The sequence below is a fragment of the Ahaetulla prasina genome, chromosome 8, assembly GCF_028640845.1.
Source record: "Ahaetulla prasina isolate Xishuangbanna chromosome 8, ASM2864084v1, whole genome shotgun sequence".
Taxonomy (NCBI): Eukaryota; Metazoa; Chordata; class Lepidosauria; order Squamata; family Colubridae; genus Ahaetulla; species Ahaetulla prasina.
In genome coordinates, this window is record NC_080546.1 from 31,696,166 (window position 1) to 31,715,524 (window position 19,359).

At 35.4% G+C, this 19,359-nt stretch overlaps 1 protein-coding gene across 1 annotated transcript in view; it reads right to left on the reverse strand.

Moving 5' to 3' along the window:
* TMEM131L (transmembrane 131 like) overlaps positions 1-19,359 on the reverse strand; it is a 73,124-nt gene that overhangs the window by 9,760 nt on the left and 44,005 nt on the right. The window contains exons 13-29 of the mRNA XM_058192613.1: positions 19,123-19,276; positions 18,102-18,272; positions 17,384-17,453; positions 16,849-16,966; positions 15,785-15,923; positions 14,372-14,481; positions 13,292-13,364; positions 10,023-10,153; positions 9,115-9,257; positions 8,530-8,716; positions 6,886-7,071; positions 4,332-4,478; positions 3,223-3,833; positions 2,488-2,642; positions 1,441-1,565; positions 742-881; positions 143-322 (exon numbers count right to left, since the gene is read on the reverse strand). Of these exons, the coding sequence (XP_058048596.1) occupies positions 143-322; positions 742-881; positions 1,441-1,565; positions 2,488-2,642; positions 3,223-3,833; positions 4,332-4,478; positions 6,886-7,071; positions 8,530-8,716; positions 9,115-9,257; positions 10,023-10,153; positions 13,292-13,364; positions 14,372-14,481; positions 15,785-15,923; positions 16,849-16,966; positions 17,384-17,453; positions 18,102-18,272; positions 19,123-19,276 (2,840 nt within the window). The remainder of the gene's footprint in view (positions 1-142; positions 323-741; positions 882-1,440; positions 1,566-2,487; positions 2,643-3,222; positions 3,834-4,331; positions 4,479-6,885; positions 7,072-8,529; positions 8,717-9,114; positions 9,258-10,022; positions 10,154-13,291; positions 13,365-14,371; positions 14,482-15,784; positions 15,924-16,848; positions 16,967-17,383; positions 17,454-18,101; positions 18,273-19,122; positions 19,277-19,359) is intronic.

Consider the following 19,359-nt stretch of genomic DNA (forward strand, 5'->3'; position numbering starts at 1 on the left):
AAACACTTTTAATAGCAGCAATTAAGGTATTTTTGTTATTTTCAGTTAAGATTATTTTCTAAATAGCAAGATTGGGGAAGGTGGGGAGTCAAGGCGGGTGACATGCAGTGACGTTTTCCCAAAGCAGAAAAGAGAAACGTACTTGAAGGAAGAAAATGTCTGCTAGGAATCTTCTTATCTCCATCCGAACTGCTGGTGCTGCTCCAGCTGCCCCAGCTGCCCCGACTGGCCCGGACACTTCCAGAAGAACTTCCACAATCTGAACTTGAATCTGAACAAAACCTCTCCAAGCACTTCTTCTTAGGCCACTGGTAGAAACCTTCTTCGGGAAGCAGTTAACAAAACCAAACTTTAACACTCGTATCATTGCATTCTCGTAAATAAGCAAACGTGTGATTACCAGGATATCAGACTTTCTCTTCTATTCCATTTTTTGTAGATAGGAAGATTAAACAACTTTTAATGAATGGCAGACTAAGAGAGAGCTCATTTCTAAACTAGGACTATCCCTGAAATTTAGAAATGTTCAAAGTTTTATAAATATGGATTTTTTTTTGTCACTGGTTCCCTTTCTCCTAATCAAACAGTCAAATATAAAGACTAGGATGTTCTCCTTGTTACAGCATCAAATCAAATCAATCTGTTTCTTGGATTTGATTTGAGGACTGAAATAACAAAAAAAGATTTCAAATGAAAAACTGGTTACTATTGTTTGCCTTCCATTTCCATTTTACTACCTACCTGCTTCCCTGTGTGCAGATTTATCATCTCCTTTGCAAGTTTCCCCGTTGCTTTGAGCACACCAATTTCTTATGTTAATAGTAGTTCTAAGTTCATGTCTTTCACTGCACACGTGCTTCAGCTCAGCTTGCTCAGGAACCCTGTAAAAATGTCCCCCAAACAAGAAGAAAGGCCTTGGTTTTTTTGTCTTTCCAGTCTGATCAGTGAATGAATAATGGCAACAATGCATATTAAGATTAGATGCTTGGGTTAAATAGCACTTGGACAGCAACTGAAACACCAAAAAAGCCAGATTACATGTTAACAAGAGAACAAGTCAAATAAATAATCATAAAATAATAAATGGAGCCAAACTCTCCCTTTCTTACACAGAATTACTATCCCTATTTGGCAAAGGTTTCTGATCCAGCCAAAGAATTAAAAAAAAAAAGTTTCTTCATTTTCTCTTTCCTCAAGAGTCCTTTTAGCCTTCATTCTAAAATATTGCGGAAACCCCTTGAAACAGCAGCAGCAATGGTGATGGGATGAAGAGAAAGGAATTAGAAAAAGTCATTCCTTCTGTAGACAGGGACATTCAGAATAAAAATACACTCAAAGATTGGTAGCACTCTCTGAATACATCCAATAAAATTTAAGTGGTAGAAACATTGCTGATCTTCTAATTTTAAAATGTGAATATGTGAAGGTAGTGGTGCATACCGTGAAGATAAGTTTATATGCTTCTTCTTATTTTTTCTGTTTGTCCTATGTCTATTCCAGCTAGTATTGGGCAAGTGTCCATCTTTTTTCTCTTGAGACCCATTTTTTCGGTGAACTTCTTCCTGCTGAAAGACACAACTATTTTTTTAAATATACATGTGCTAGAACCATATTCAATATAATCAACTATTGAAAGGCTACCATTTTATGATACTGAATATATTAGCGTAAATCTTTTTTCTATTTCTTCTCTTGATACTTTTATTCTGTTTTGAGTTAGAAAAGGCTGGAATGGGAGGAAGAATTAGTAGTACAATTCTGACTGACAAAAACCAGGTCAGTATCACTATTAGCAGACCTACTATAAATGCTCCTTCCGACTTTCTTTCTTTCTTCTTTTCTTTTTTTTTCCACTTACTCACTCATTCACTCGCTCGCTCACTCACTGTTATTGCTGTTCCAGTGAGGTTCAAAATTTTCTGAAAAGTTATTTCAGCTTTGTATTATATAGATGCAGCCAGGGTTAATCAAAGAGAAAATTAAAGGTAAGTTTCATGCACGCATGTTTTTGTTATGGTGTTAGTTCACAAAATTGTAAATCTAAAGTGAATCGAACAACATAAGTAATCTCATATAGGCTATGCAGCATCTAAGAGACTATGCAAAGCTTTGAAACAATTCTTTTTAATTAAATCATTTAAACTTTTTAATTTGTAAAAATGGAGCTCATTAACCCACTTCAACCAATCTTCATATTTTGAAAGTGTTTATTCTTTTTAACGATTGTTTATATTGCTTGTACTTTATTGCTACTAATTCCAATTGCTGTAACACACACATAGTGCATGGGGCATACTGACAGACAATTCTTAAAAAGTATGAAACAAGAAAAGAAATATAAAGTTCATCTTGTTGAACTCACTGGGCTTTTATTAGCTCTGATAAAACTTTCCACAAACTGGATTATATTTAACCCAGACCTCTGATCTATTATATTGTGTGTTTTTTTAAAGTAAATATTGCAAAGAAGATATATAAAATACAAACCTCAGCAGAAATCAATTCCCGTTTTCCAGAATACAGTAATTCATCTTTAAGTCCTTTATTCTCTAACTTTTCTGTGGAAAGCTGGTCACTAGCCTGTTTTTGCAACGTCTCACAATTTCCTGTTTCATTTCTGAGAGGCACTTGCTGACCATTCCCTTAAACAATAGAGAGACATGTACTTTGTAATAACCGCTAATAAACCACGAAAAATTATGGAAGTTTATTACTTGAAATTTACAGTAAAGGTTAGTGTCATGTTAGATTGGATTTAAAAATTCTCAATTTCTTAACTGAAAATATTCTTTTATGAGATACTTTAGAAAAATATTTGGGTCTGACTGGATAAATAAAACATTGGAAAAACCCTTTTCTTTCTGGAAAGCAAAATAAAGGTGAAGAAAACTATGCTTGTATTTCAATCACTTTAAAATTTACTCTGAAGGAATTTCCTCATTTACAATTCATCTTAATCCTAGTAAATATGCCTAAAATTGCAGCCATTGTCTCATATCTGTATGTCTTTCCTAATTGTTAAATGCTAAAAATCCAATTAAAAGCCACTTTTTAAAAGGATTAAAATGCTTGAGGTTGCAATATAATGATTGCTAAAATATTTGACAGTCCAGCTTCTATGGCTATAATTCTAGCATTATTTTCAAAATTCTAGAAGTTAACAAAAACAATTTTCTGAGATGCATATTTCTCTTTTGACTTTATTCAAAACAACACCTTTACCTCCATTTTTCCTTGAACTCTCTTGAAATTCTGATTGTTGTTGAGGTCTTGGAAAGCGACTTTCAGACAATTTCTTTGATGACTTTGAAGGACATAACTCAGGTTCTTTGAGTTCAGCTAAATTTTCTGAAGACTTAAGATTCGTTTCCTTAGGAAACATATTTGTTTGAAGGCCCTCCTTCAAACTGCAATCTGAAGAAATGTTTTTCATAAGTGTTGCACTTTTCAATGCACTTTCGTCTTTATCTACAAAGGTCCCTGGATGTGTTAAGTTCTTTTGCAGGTTCATGTTTACGCTATTTGCATATTTCAAGCTCAGCCAGTTTTCATTAACAGTACAAATGTCTTCCTTTGGTGCTGAAATAGGGTTTTCAATTGACTGGTTCGGCTTATCATCTGTTGTCAGAATGTTGCTGCTAGTTGTTGTGCTTGATTTTTGTTTACCATAGTATACAGAACATTTATGTTTCTTCTGAGAATGACTGTATGTTGCAGGACTCCTCTTGGCAGCATTCTGGCTACGGCTGGTTGCAGTGCCCACCAAAAGGGATCCTTTTCCTTTTCCTTTATCAGAAGAACTGTAAGTCTCAGTAAACGCTCTGCAGCTACTCCTGATTTTAAGATAAAATTATAAGACTTACTATAAAAAAAGATTGCATGGTTTCTACACAACTGCCAAAAACAATGAAGTAAAAAAGTTGTAAACATGGAACCAAGCATGAAACTTTGAAATCAAGTTGATCTAAAAGGATTTCTGTATTTTCTATGTCCTTCAGTTTTATATTTCCTGGCTCCCTTAATAGATGTCATAACAAGAATATTCATTTTTTTATTTTATTTATCTATTAAACTTATATGACCTCCATCTTGCCTAGATTTTTGCCCCTCTTCCACTGGAGAGATACTGCAAAGTAGCAAATATACTCTGATATGAAAATATGAAAATCTAGATTATGTATATTTTATGCATACTTTTAAGACAGTAACTTGTCTTCTTAGTATAAAACAGCAGTCATTCCAAGATCTTAGAAATACCAATCTATACACAATCTATAATTTTTAAATAACGTTTCCAAGAATTTTATATATAGAAAGGTAAAATGCATTACTTGTAAGTTTCAGAACTGATGATATCCACAGAATTGTTGTTTTGCAGTATAGAATTATGATTTGACCGCTGTCTTGACTTCATGAATTCTGTTAGAATGTACTGTGCTTGCTGGAAAGCTATCAAGATCACACCAAATAAGGACAAACTGCAAGTGCAAACACACATATAGAAACAGTAATGCAAAATGTGCAAAAATTAAAGTCAATTTAATCTCAATTTAATAAAACACATTTGAAGGCACCAAGAAGTTATAGCCAAAGAATGACTACTATTATACAAGTTGCCATATCCTAAACTTTTTTTGGTAATTTTTTTTTATTTTTTTAAAACATAAACAGTGCATTTTTTCTGAATATTGACTAAGTCAAAATTTACAGCTTATAACATAAGTACTTCTCAAATGTAATTTATAAATTTCAATTTCTGCCATATTATTCACTTTTATTTTTAATCTCTACTTAATATTTAATTTATAATCAATATTGCCATCCATCCTAATCTCCAATCTTAATCTTATTTCATTTCATTATCTTATATCTCCACTTATCATATATATTTCTCAAAATCACATTTGTAAATTATCATCAATTTGTTTCCTCTTATTTCCTTTTTCTATTGAAACCCTTTAATTTAAACATAGTCCTTTCCATCCTTAGTTTCTTTTTTTTATTATCATTATAGCGTAATATTTCACATTTCTTAATGTCAATTATTTTCTATGGTGGACCAATTTATCATTTCTTATTTCCTTATTAATCATTTTACCATTTTACCGAAAACAAAAGAGAAAAGAAAAGGGGAAAGGATTAGGCACAAAAAAGTTTAATGATTACACTGAGATCAACAGTGGGGAAATAAGAAAAGTGAGAGGAGAAAAGGGGAATAGATCGGATGGGAACTTAGGGCAAACTAGACGAGTAAAGGATTTAAAAGTCAAAGGAAGGATACAGAAGAAAAGACATAATAACTATAAAAAGAAAAAAGAAAATAAGAAAATGAGAGAATGGGATAAAGGGAGGAAAATTTTAAGAGGTGGATTGCTGGATAGACCAAGAGAAAACGGTTAAAGGAGTAATTAATGGAAAGTAGGAAGGGTAATATGATATATACCTATAGTTATAAGTGAACTGTATTATTATTAATATTTGTGAGTGTAATATGAACTATATTGTGTAATACAAATGGTAGAATGGAAAAAAACAAGAGAAAGGAGGAAAGGAAATATGCTATACACTTATAGAATCAAATGAACTGTATTAATATCAGTATTGTAAAAACTCAATTATGATAATTGTGCAATACAAAAAGAATGGTAGAAGGGTTAATATGATCTTATTATGTATTTAGAAGGGATTAAGATATGGAACTTCAAATGAAATTGAAATTGAATAAGATATTAATAGAAATTAAGAAAAAGAAGATGATTAAGAGATTAAGATGTTTGTATTTGAAAAAGGTGATGTGAAAAACAAAACTGAAGCCATATCCTAAACTTTCTGTGGTATGTGTGGTTCAATATGTAAAATTGCATGGCATGTATTCTATCAACAGTATTTTAAAGTCATCTAGGATCCTGACAGATTCCAGAATTTACTGAGCCTAGTATGATGCAAAACCCACTAAGGAACAGTATGTGGGATGTAGTATTTTTCTCCACCAGAGTAAATGGGCTGTCAGACTAGCAGCACCTTCACATATTTTATTTTCTGTTTTACAGCTGAGATTATCCTCTTCCTGATAATGTTCTCTAATATATGTTCTTCAATGCCTGATAGACACCAAATGTTGTGGTCCATCAGCAACCTATGGTGTTGGCAACAGAGTCGGACAGCAATGAGGCTGAGGTGAGGCCAGGGCCATCGGGAAGTGAGGTGTGGGCTCCAGAGCCTCCAGAGACTGATAATAGTGAGGAAGAGGAACTGGAGGAGCCTGTTCCTAATGCACGCATGAGAAGAGCTGCCAAAACACAAGAGCAGCTCAAGCAGAGAGGGCAACTCGGGAGTAGGGCCAAGAGATGATTGGCCCCTCCCATAAGGCTTAATAACAGACCAGCACCAGTGTTTCAGTTTGCTGGAAAACAACGTTGTAGCTGCGTCCTCTGCTTCGTGTTTTTGTGACTTCTGGACATTTATCAGGAAGGGCCTTTGGCAGTTTGCCTAATTGGACTCAGGTTTGTGATAACTGAAGAATTTGTGTTTGGGAGGCCTTTGTTTTAGTTTGAATGACGCTGGGAATGAACTAATTCCCAACTGTTCGAATAAAGTTTATTTTATCACGGATTGAGTTTGTTAATAACTGCTTGGGTCTGGGTCACAACACCAAGCAATTTTGTAGAGACCAACTATCTGTATGAGTATTTGTAAGAATTCTGTATTCATCAATATTCATCCTCTTTTATAATGAGATTTAAAAATTGACCAGAGGAAAATATTAGTGGCAGTTGATTTAAAAAATCCACATCTGTTAAAATAATTTAACAATTATTCCTGTATGATTACTGAGTTTATTTCTCCTTAGGACCCCATTGAAGGCATCCTGAGATTCTGCTTTACCTTACAAAGAGTACTGTGAGCCTCCAGAATGACTCTTCCCAACTGGGTCCTGGTACCACATCTGCACATATGGGTAAAAGATGGTGAGGAAGGGTCACGTTGAGCGTAAAGTGAAACTCAATGCCAGCAGCAGTAACCAGAGTCAGCTCACGAATAACCCAAGATGATGTAAAATCTGGAGTAAAACTGCACCAGAAAAAGAAATCAAGACAATGAATCAAGAGCCTTTTTATAAAATAGTTCTTTCATAGTTGCTTTTGCTGGGAACAAGATCATTATGGGTAGTCCTCAAATTCCAACCATTCAAAGTTAAGGTAGCACTGATTGAGTGGTACTTACCCCTAGTCCTCTAAGACAGGGGTCTCCAACCTTGACAACTTTAAGACTTGTGGACTTTAACTCCAGAATTCCTCAGCCAGCTTTGCTGGCTGAGGTATTCTGGGAGTTGAAGTCCACAAGTCTTAAAGTTGCCACGGTTGGAGACCCCTGCTCTAAGATACAGTAGTCATGTGTTCAAAATTCAGGTGCTTGGCAGACCACCTGCACTTATAACTTTAGGCATGCTGCAACTCCCTTCACCTGCCTATCCTTTCTATCCCTGAAGCCTAACGCTTCTACTGGGGTGCTCTGCCACCCAGCTGACCTTTATTATCTTTTTGCTCCCACTGCTGAAGAGGTATGCAAGGCTTTCTTGCCAAGGTCATACATGGCAGTTTCCTTGTGAGAACTGGGAAGAAGGTCTCATGTGGTCAGCAGCTGCCTCGCGGAAGACCAGGCTGAATACGCCTTGTCAGTGGTAAGAGCAAGAAGATGGTGAAGATCAGTTTTTCTGTTATGGAAGCATACTGTACTTTCATGAAGGCACTCCTTCTCTCCCCTTCCCTCTCCCTCCCTCCAAACACACATATACGCATAGACTTAAAACTATCAACAAACTGTTCTGCTGAGGAGGAGACATTCTGAAGCTATATGGCCACATGATGGCCTCATTAACTGCTCTAGTCAGGAGTGGTACCAAAGCATCACCAACATTGACATGAACGTAAGAAAGTAGTAAATGCCTGGGTAACAGGATTCTACCAGAAATATTTTCCATTTTTAGCAGAAATAAGAATAGTGAAAAGGTGTATAATCATTCCAATACAGATTGAGAAATGCTTTGAATGCATATTATTCTAATATATTTGTTGCAGTCTCTTTCAACCTCTCCCTTATCTAATATCAGCAACTGTGAAATGCAAAACAGTTCAGGAAAGAATACCGTAACAAGAAATGCCTTTGCCAGAAGATTGAATGAAGAAGGCTAAAACACTCACAGATTTGAACTAGCCTATGGAACTTTTCTTTTTAGAGCATTATTATTATTACAGGTAACTATGACAAAAAATCTCCCATAAATAATGATTTAAGCAGCCAGCAAAGCAAACTATGTCTTGTTAGAAGATCTCAACATCTAAAATAATGTTGCAAGTTACAGACTATGTTACTGAAGTAAAATTTTGTTAAAATCTTTACTAGAAAGAATTTGGGAATTATAATATTTTCTATGAAAATGTTTTACGGAATGAATGTTCTGCTCATTATCGATAATTAAAGACAATTGAAAGAAACAATAAGTTTATCAATAAAAGCACAAATGCTTACACAATGCTAATGTCGCGTGAAGAATTTGGTGGCAAAAACAATTCCCTGCAGTCAAGTACTTCAAACCCATATCCTTGACAACTGTACCCATTAATTTTCATAGACATTATAGTAATAGGAAGATGACCAATGTTCTCGACTTTAAAGTTCTTTGTGATAGACAGAATATGCTTGCCATCTTTCAGTTCTGAAAATCATAAAATTGATATATTGTTATTTTTATAGCAGACTATCTCAATGTTCTATAATGCTAACAAATCTTCTGATAATGCTGCTATGATACATTCATTTATATGCAAGGCAAGAGAGTTAGGTGGGAATAACAGTGATATGCAATACCCCTTCAACGTTTTCCCTGTATTAATGCAAAAATAAAACAATCAGTACTACATTATATATCATCCATGTACTTATGGCACACATATTTATGATCATAAATAGCCACAACAGGAATCAGAGATATGTGAATAAACATACATGCATATTATGAACCTAGTCTCTACACCTTTCTTTTAACCATACATATCTGTACACTGGAAACTAATCCCATTCAATCCCTTACCAACAGACAAATTTTGTACTCACGTCTTCTGCAGTCCATAAGGGTTGACTCTGGCACCTTAAATCGAAGAGATCCGCCAGCCCCAGGTAACCTTCCCCCTACTTTCAATAATTCTCTTGCTCCAATGCCTTCAACATGAACCATATCCAGAATTGTCAAATTATTCCTGCAATAAATCAAGGCAAAGTTAAATTTAACAAAAAAATATTAGCACCATCACAAATCACCCAACAGAATACAATATGTGCAATATATGTCAAAGCAAAAAGTTGGAAACATACAGTGGTAATTCCTTTTCCTAACGTATTAATAATGAATTAACTTATCCTAATGAATTAACTTATCCTGAAGACCTCATGGATAGGAACACCTTGAATTAACACTGGCTTTAATGATGGAAAAAATATGTTTTCAATTATGGAAAGTTAAGAGCATTATATTTCTGTGCATGAAACGGACTACTGGAGGCATATAACATAAAATATTCATATGCTGAAGCCTGAAGATGACGAATGAGACTTTGTCGAAACGTCGCCAAGACACTTCCAATTTTGAACGGGAGAAAACCCGAACAACCAAAGACCTACACACACACACACACACACACACACACACACACACACACACACACGTATATATATATATAAATTATACATATGAACTCTATAAACTATAGTGTTTACAAGAGGGGTCCCCAACCCCCGGTCCATTCCCCAGACCCAATCTACAGCCCATGGGGAACTGGGTCACACAAGCCACAGACAAGTGCACGTGAAATCATCCCCACCTCTCCACCGCCGCTGCCGGTCCATGGAGATGGAAAGATTGACAATCACTAGTTTACATCACCTCATATCATTTAAAATGTGAAGCGTTTTAAAAAATCTGCAATGAACTTTTTAGTTTCACTCTAAGTAAAAAGTAGACCTACCTGACTAATATAAGGGAAGTTACTCTCCTGTAGTCAAGAGGTGTAAAGACAACACCAACTCTCTTCATTTCTAGAGGCTGCAATTTCAAATGAAGCGTCTCAGAACTAGACCTGCGATAATCATGGCCTTCCTGTGGTTCACACCACAAGTAAAATAAAAATAATAACATATTATTTATATTTGTACTTTTTGGCATCACTTAGCATTGATTTGTAAAGAGCACCTTTAATAAGTTAAATTAATAAGATTAGATAAGGTTAATAAGATCAACAAAATATTCTGATGCAAAAAAATAATTATTTTTCAAATTCTTTACTAAGAAATGAATGTTACTGAGATGAAGACTCAATGTGTTACTTTTAGCAACAAATCAAGAAACAGTTTGCCACTCAGATTCATAATTATGACATGGAAGACTATATAAATTGATACAATACATAAATAAATTTAACATTATTAAGGGATCTTCTTTTTACCCTACAGTATTACTTCCTGCATAAACAAAAGCTTAGGCAATGCACAGAATAAACATCCTTAAAACCTGAAATATCAGGACAACAGAACATGTGTACCAAATTAATAGACTGGATACAGATTAAAGACGCACCGGACTTTAACACGCACCTACCTTTTTTGGTGAGGAAAACAAGAAAAAGAAATCTGCCTCTGCCTCCCAGCAATTTTGCCTCCTTGTAGCAAACAGCAAACAGCCTGCTTTACTTTCATTTTCGTTTTCAGCATAGCTTGATTAGCACAAGAAAAAAAAATCTGCTCCCAGCAATTTACTTCCTTGCAGCAAGCAGAAGAGGCCAGCGTAGCAATAAATGCTTCAAATGCTCTACCATCATCCCAGTGCCGAAGAAGTCCACTATCAAGGAACTGAATGACTACAGACCAGCTGCTTTAACATCTGTAGTCATGAAAGCCTTTGAAAGGCTAGTGCTTTCCTACTTGTAAACCATCACGGATCCGCTGTTAGACCCCTTGCAATTTGCATACCGAGCAAATAGATCAACAGATGATGCTGTTAATATGGCTCTGCACTACATCTTACAACATCTTGAATCTCCAAAGACCTATGTAAGGGTCTTCTTTGTAGACTTTAGTTCAGCATTCAATACCATAATTCCAGACACTCTTCTAACTAAGCTAAACCAGCTACAAGTACCTGAACAGACTTGTAAGTGGATCACAAGCTTCCTAACTAACAGGAAGCAGCAGGTAAAGCTATGCGGGATCACTTCAGATACCTGTGCAATTAGCACAGGGACCCCCCCAAGGCTGTGTGCTCTCCCCACTTCTCTCTGTATACCAATGACTGCATCTCCAACGATCCATCTGTTAAACTACTGAAGTTCGCAGATGACACAACAGTAATTGGTCTCATTTGAGACAATGACGAATCCACATATAGACGTGAGGTCGAACAACTAGCCTTGTGGTGCGACCGTAACAATCTGGAACTGAACACACTCAAAACTGTAGAAATGGTGGTAGACTTTAGGAGAAACCCTTCCATACTTCTACCTCTCACAATACTTGGCAACACAGTATCAACAGTAGAAACCTTCAAATTTCTAGGTTCTATCATATCGCAAGATCTAAAATGGACAATTAACATCAAAAACATCATCAAAAAAGGACAACAAAGACTGTTCTTTCTGCACCAACTCAAAAAGCTCAAACTGCCCAAGGAGCTACTGATCCAGTTCTACAGAGGAATTATTGAGTCTGTCATTTGCACCTCTGTAACTGTCGGGTTTGGTTCTGCAACCAAACAAGAAAGACACAGACGTCCGAGGATAATTAGAACTGCAGAAAAAATAATTGCTACCAACCTGCCTTCCATTGAGGACCTGTATACTGCACGAATCAAGAAGAGGGCCGTGAAAATATTTACAGATCCCTCACATCCTGAACATAAACTGTTTCAACTCCTACCATCAAAACGACGCTATAGAGTATTGCACCAGAACAACTAGACACAAGAACAGTTTTTTCCCGAAGGCCATCACTCTGCTAAACAAATAATTCCCTCAACACTGTCAAACTATTTACTAAATCTACACTACTATTAATCTTCTCATCGTTTTCATCACCAATCTCTTTCCACTTATGACTGTATGACTGTAACTTTTTGTTGTTATCATTAAGGGTTAAATTGCAACCTATGACCATCATTTGTGTTGTAAATGTACCTTTGATGAAGATTTTTTTTTCTTTTTCTTTTATGTACACTGAGAGCATATGCACCAAAACAAATTCCTTGTGTGTCCAATCACACTTGGCCAATAAATTCAATTCAATTCAATTCAATTCAATTCTATTCTATTCTATTCTATTCTATTCTATTCTATTCTATAAGCAATGGCAATCCCTACAGCCTGAAACAGCTGAGAATCGGGGACAATCAACTTGTGCTAATTAGGCTGTGTTGAAGCTGAAATGGGCTGTTTCTTCTTGCTGCTTGCTGCAAAGAGGTAAATTGCTGGGAGGCAGAGGCCAAAGGGTGGGGGCCAGTGGTAGGAGGGGCTACATTAGTGTATAAGACGTACCCAAATTTTCACCCCCTTTTAGTTGGGAAAAAGGTGCATCTTATACTCCGAAAATACAGAAATAGGACCATATTTTAGATGGAAAAATCTGTACACCCATTAGATGTCATCAAATAACTAGTTTTCTGTATCTTTTTGCTATCACCCAGCAACTAAGATATGGTAACCCTAATAAATAAAAACTGACTACAAACTAGTAAGTGAATCTTTTTTCAAGGTTTTCTCTCTTCATTTGCATTGGAAGCAATCTTCTAAAACACTTTAAAAAAACTTCCTTTTTTTAACTCTTGTCATTAGTTACCTGTGGTGGTTATTTTATTCAGTGGTACAGCCAGTTTTTCTTCCATTTTTTAATCCTGATTGATTAAAGTCTATATTCTAACTAAATTTCGCTCTTTTAATGTATACTCTCTAATGATAGAGTTTATCTTTCTGTGACCTGTCCTGTATTATTTAATTGTTCCATAAAAATTAAAAACCTGCAATGGAGACAATGAGTTTTTCTTTTTTTAAAAACGAATAAATATTGTACATCATGTAAAAGTTAATTCTATATTTCATAGCGAATAATAACTCTGAATAGTTGAGTGCCTTTTGTGTATATAAACAACACATTCTGAAAAAAGTAAGTTGCTAGAGAATGTATTTAATGCAGATCTATTTTTAAATTCCCTATTTTTGTATGTATCACTTTAACACAAGACATAACTTACCCGGTAAGTATACTCTTCTGTCAATCTGAATTCAGTTGTTGTATAATTAATAGATTGTATATTTGCACCAAACCTGCATCAAAATGCATTAAAATAGTTATACCCCCAAACACAAAATACGGCACAGAAATAACTAAAAAGCTCAAGTTCCTTTAAGTTTCTATTTACCTCAAATACTTTGTTTTGAAAGAAAAGTCTAATTGAAAAAGCATCCTGATGCATGGACAAGAGACAAAAGCATCACTGCAATGCCACTTCTGTCATTCTGCTTCTCTACTATCCTGACTTTTCCAGCCTATTGCTGCAAATCATGAGAACCAGTTTGGTCTAGTAGTTAAAGCACTATGCTAGAAAGTGGAAGACTATGAGTTCTAGTCCTGCCTGAGTCATAAAAGCCAGCTGGATGACATTGGGTTACTCCAGTGGGGGGATTCAGCCAGTTCGCACCATTTCGGGAGAACCGGTTGTTAACTTTCTGAGCAGTTTGGCAAACTGGTTGTTGGAAGAAATCATTAGGGCAGAGAACCGGTTGTTAAATTACTTGAATCCCACCACTGGGTTACTCTCACTCTCTCTCAGTCCAACTTAACTCAGAGGGTGGTTGTTGTGGGTAAGGAAGTGTGTTGTATATGTTTTCTGCTTTGTAAAATAATAAAGAAGGACTGAACGAATAAAGAAACATAGATGATCATATCTGCTATCATTTATTATCAACTTCTGCATGTTCCATGCATGCTCTTTTCCACAGAAGGAAAAGCAACTGGAATTGGGAACTTATTAAGAGCACAGAAGACCTAAAGCATGCATAGCTACGCATACTGTCTCTTCTGCTTTCTCATTGCTTTCACATATAACACTTTTTTTTAATAAACTTAATATACTTAGAGTTTATTTATTTATAATCGGTTCTATTCCAGAGTGACCTCAAGTGGTATAAAAGTAATAGAGGACTAATGGCTATCATCACATTCCTCCCACTACACATATTTACTACCATAGATATAGATGGAATTCTTTGTAAGTGTTTAAATTAGGGATAATAAAAGAAAAGTCATATTCTTTAATAGCTATGTTAATTACCATTTGCTGAGTAGATTCAGTGGAGCTTGAGGATCAGGATAGAAGGACAGAGGCAGGAGTTGCAACGTAACTGGGAAATATGAAGGATTTCTTAACGTAAAATATTTTACCTAAATAATTAAAATACAAGAATTCAAGTTATTAATATACAGTTATGAGGCATCTTTTGGAGTGCTATAAATTTTAATGTTTTCCTTAAATATTTACAATTATACATAATTAAGGTAAAGGTAAAGGTTCCCCTCGCACATACGTGCTAGTCTTCCCGACTCTAGGGGGGCGGTGCTCATCTCCATTTCAAAGCCGAAGAGCCAGCGCTATCCGAAGAGGTCTCCGTAGTCATGTGGCTGGCATGACTCAATGCCAAAGGCGCATGGAAAAAGCTGGGACAAGTAATGGGAGCTCACCCCGTTACACGGCAGCACTAGGGATTTGAACCACTGAGCTGCCGACCTTTCGATCGACAAGCTCAACGTCCTAGCCCCTGAGCCACTGCGTCCCTACTTAATTAGCATACTTTATATGATTATAAATGTCAAAAAAATTTCTTTCCACTTATTATAACATAATACAATGTGCTAAGCTAAATTATTGGCTTCAACCTGGTTCTACAATTTTCCAACACAGCAGTTGTTGTCAAAATTCTTTTAAATTGATGCAATACCTACACATTAGAATTTTTTTCAAGATCATAATAATATAATCTCACCATGCTATTCATTGGTGCAGCTGCACTGAAGTTCAGTGTAAGACCAGCTTCTGACACCAAATGGGGAAAAGATAATGCAGATGATTCTTCTTCAGGATTTTTTTGATAAGCAGCTTGAATAATTTCCCTAAGATTTCTTCTGTTGAGATAATACATATAAAACAATGGTCTATAAATTTTAATGTTTTCCTTAAATATTTACAATTATACATAATTAAGGTAAAGGTAAAGGTTCCCCTCGCACATACGTGCTAGTCTTCCCGACTCTAGGGGGGCGGTGCTCATCTCCATTTCAAAGCCGAAGAGCCAGCGCTATCCGAAGAGGTCTCCGTAGTCATGTGGCTGGCATGACTCAATGCCAAAGGCGCATGGAAAAAGCTGGGACAAGTAATGGGAGCTCACCCCGTTACACGGCAGCACTAGGGATTTGAACCACTGAGCTGCCGACCTTTCGATCGACAAGCTCAACGTCCTAGCCCCTGAGCCACTGCGTCCCTACTTAATTAGCATACTTTATATGATTATAAATGTCAAAAAAATTTCTTTCCACTTATTATAACATAATACAATGTGCTAAGCTAAATTATTGGCTTCAACCTGGTTCTACAATTTTCCAACACAGCAGTTGTTGTCAAAATTCTTTTAAATTGATGCAATACCTACACATTAGAATTTTTTTCAAGATCATAATAATATAATCTCACCATGCTATTCATTGGTGCAGCTGCACTGAAGTTCAGTGTAAGACCAGCTTCTGACACCAAATGGGGAAAAGATAATGCAGATGATTCTTCTTCAGGATTTTTTTGATAAGCAGCTTGAATAATTTCCCTAAGATTTCTTCTGTTGAGATAATACATATAAAACAATGGTCAATAAATTTAATGTTTTTATATAAATATCAATTATATACTTTTGGTTGGAAATATTTGTAAAATTAATTCTATTTTTTAAAAAATATTTATCTATTTATAAAATTTATTGGCCGCCCGCAGGGTAACTCTGGACAGCTTACAATCCTAGAAAGCAAATATACATATACACTAAAAATATACATAAATTAATACAAGCAAATGCTATGATCCAATTACAGACGGGGTGGGTGGGTGGATGTTAATTGATCAGCCACCTCCATGGTTGATGTGATGCCCCCATTGGGACCCCAAGTTGAATGGCAGAGCCAGGTCGGCTCTTACGAAAACTCCTGAGGGTTGGGACCGACCTCACATCGAGGGGCAAGATGTTCCAGAGGGCAAGCGCAAAGTCAGAGAAGGACCTTCACCTGGACCTCACAAGCCAGAATAATCAGGCTGACAGGGCCTGCAGCATGCCTCCTCTGCCAGCACAGATGAGACGGGTCAGTCCCAATGGAATGAGATGGTGCCTCAAGTAGCCTGGATTTTTGCCAGTGGTTTTACCCCACTGCTTATAATATTTTTAAGAAGAAAAGAGGTGAAGATGAAGTTTTATAATGGCTGAACAAGCAAAATGACAATGGAATGAGAGATAAAGAAAATTGCCAATTGGGAACCTGTTTCCAGACTGTCTTCCAAGCCCTTCCTCCTAGGTCTATGCCCTGCTTAAGTCAGAAAAAAGCTAAGTTGCACTCCATAGCTGGCATTTTACCCATAATTGAGCCCGAAAACTTTTTCTTCATCCTAATTTGAGTTATGCCTATTTTTGCTACATACATAGATTTAATTATAAACCACAACTCTAGCTGCAGACAAAATTGCTAAAAGAATATATATGCATTTATTATGCAAACCTGCAAATTTCACTCTGCTTAATTTTTTGCCATTTTTCATGGAGTTCATATGCAAGATCAGAATCCACATTCCATGTCGAGCTGTCGAGAGAAAGACTTCTTTCCCAGAGAAGGTTTGCTAAAATGAAAATTAAAATACACAGTTGCAGTGTTATACAATATTATTTTAATTAATACTTCTCTGATCATCTTCTCATTTTAGGAAACTATCAAAGAATCTATATTTTTAGAAAAAATTAAAGAACAAATTTTATCTACTACATGAGACTTATGCAAAAAACAACCCTTGTTATTATTTCTCTTTCTCATGCTGGAGGCGGCATCTAACTTACCTTTCCTCTGGTGTACTGCCTTGCCCTATTTTCCTACTGTTGCCAAAAAAATCTAAACCTCTGTACTACAAAATGTTAAGCAGCAATGACAGAATATTGCTAAGATCTATAAAGAATAAATAGTGTTGCAAAGAAATGAATGCTAGCTGTTGTATTTTACTTGATAAGATAAGAGATTAAAACATTATTTTTTCTACATTTACCTTTGTCTGACATTCTTAAGGAACAGTACATATCATGATGTGCTATGGCTTCAAAATGAGTCTCTCCTTGCTGAAAGATAATCGAAAAACAAATGGTTATGCAAAATTATCTTGGAAAAATAAATTTCTTAAATGTAAGCCGGTTTGCACTATGGTTCATTCTTATGTTTTATGTGGTTTCGGGAATTTTTAAAATTCAAATAAAACACAAATTAAATGACATAATTTTAAAATGTATGCGTTTGGTGTTTTTTTAAATTTTAGAAAGAAGAATAGAGATTGTAGACTCCTGTGACCTAAAGCTTTCAATTTCTGTCACAATAATACAAAGTGGTTCAGAAAATCCTGGGTCTTACTTAATTCAGATTCAGGAAACACTGCTTCAATTAGCTATTTATTTAATTTTTAAGATACAATTTATATGACTGGCCTACTCAAACATTATGACTACAGACGGCAATACATTAAAAAAAGCGAAACTATTTCAGTTAAAATCCGAAACATTAATAGGGGACCAGAAAAATCTTATTCATATATTTCTCCAGATGAAAGTGCCATCTGGGACCTATTTATTAGTTCATTAAGAGTTTTCCTGTCTTTATATGTTATGGAGAATAATTTCATAGACAACACATTGCAAGTAGAAGACAGTACCACTTTTGTAATAATATTACTATTCAATGCATTCTGTATTTATAAATTTAGAGCAATACAGTACCTGAGACAAAGCAGAATAAATCTGTAGTGGAATCTCAAATATCACTCCAACATTTGTAGTCACAAAAATACTGGAAAATAAATTTATTACAGATTCCTGTATGTGATATTTCAAGGAAAACACATTCCAACAGCCAGGAGGTAGAATCAGGGCTCCCGTGAAGTTTAGAACCTAATGGCAAAAACCTCAGATTTAGTTGGTAAAAAAAACACGTACAAATACTACTTGGTTTTATGTCTTCTGAGTCTAATCCTAGTGTATATGAAAATAAAACAGCAAACAAGGATGTTTGTCCTGCTACTTCTCTCTGCTGCAAGACCATTTCCTTCAATATCTAGATATTTCATAAAGCCAAGAGTATGAAGATTATCAATCATTGTTCAAATATATTGCCCCACAGTGAAATTTGATTATGAATTCAACATTCAATATCCTTACAATTTCACTGGCGCCTCACAAATTCAGTCACAAGTAGGATAATTTCTAAAATGTGCACTGATGCTTAGTGGCATTTTAGAAGCTGTTCAGAATAAAGAAGATAAACAGCTTATGTCACAGCTGCCAAATACTAAAATAAACTGGGAAGGCCCCAACTGGATCACTCTAGTTTACTTAGCAGACCTTTTGAGAGGCCTTGTACTCATTAACACCCAATACCCAAATCACAGTAGAGCTTCACATTGGTTCGATATGATGTGTTTGCACTATGAACATATATATGAAACAAGTATTTATCGCTGTATCATAAAATAAATTTCAAATTCAGTTTAGTACGTCCCACCAAATTTATTTTATGATACAGCGATAAATATTTATTTCATATAAATGTTCATAGTTTATACCAGTCACAGATAAGGTATCAGTATTTTATGTAGACCGAATGAATAAAAATCTAGATATATATACACGAACAAACTGCAGAAAGAAAAGGAGATATGACTGAGCTGAATGAAAGCACTATTATAGAGATGGCCATTTGAGGAAAAGTGCACTATGGGACCAGAAATTTTAAAAAAATTACCTTTAGAATATCCTTAGTTTGCCTTGACACATACACATCATTTAGCATAATGCTAAAATCGAAATTATTTGTAAACCATACAGACCAAAATGCTGAAATATTGTGATGTGGTTCTATGTGAAATACCACTGCAAATGGATTAACGCCAAAATACCTACAGAGATAACATGCACAATTAAATGAGAAGACTATCAATAATTTTAATTAATATTCTATAAGTATCTCTATATCAAAACA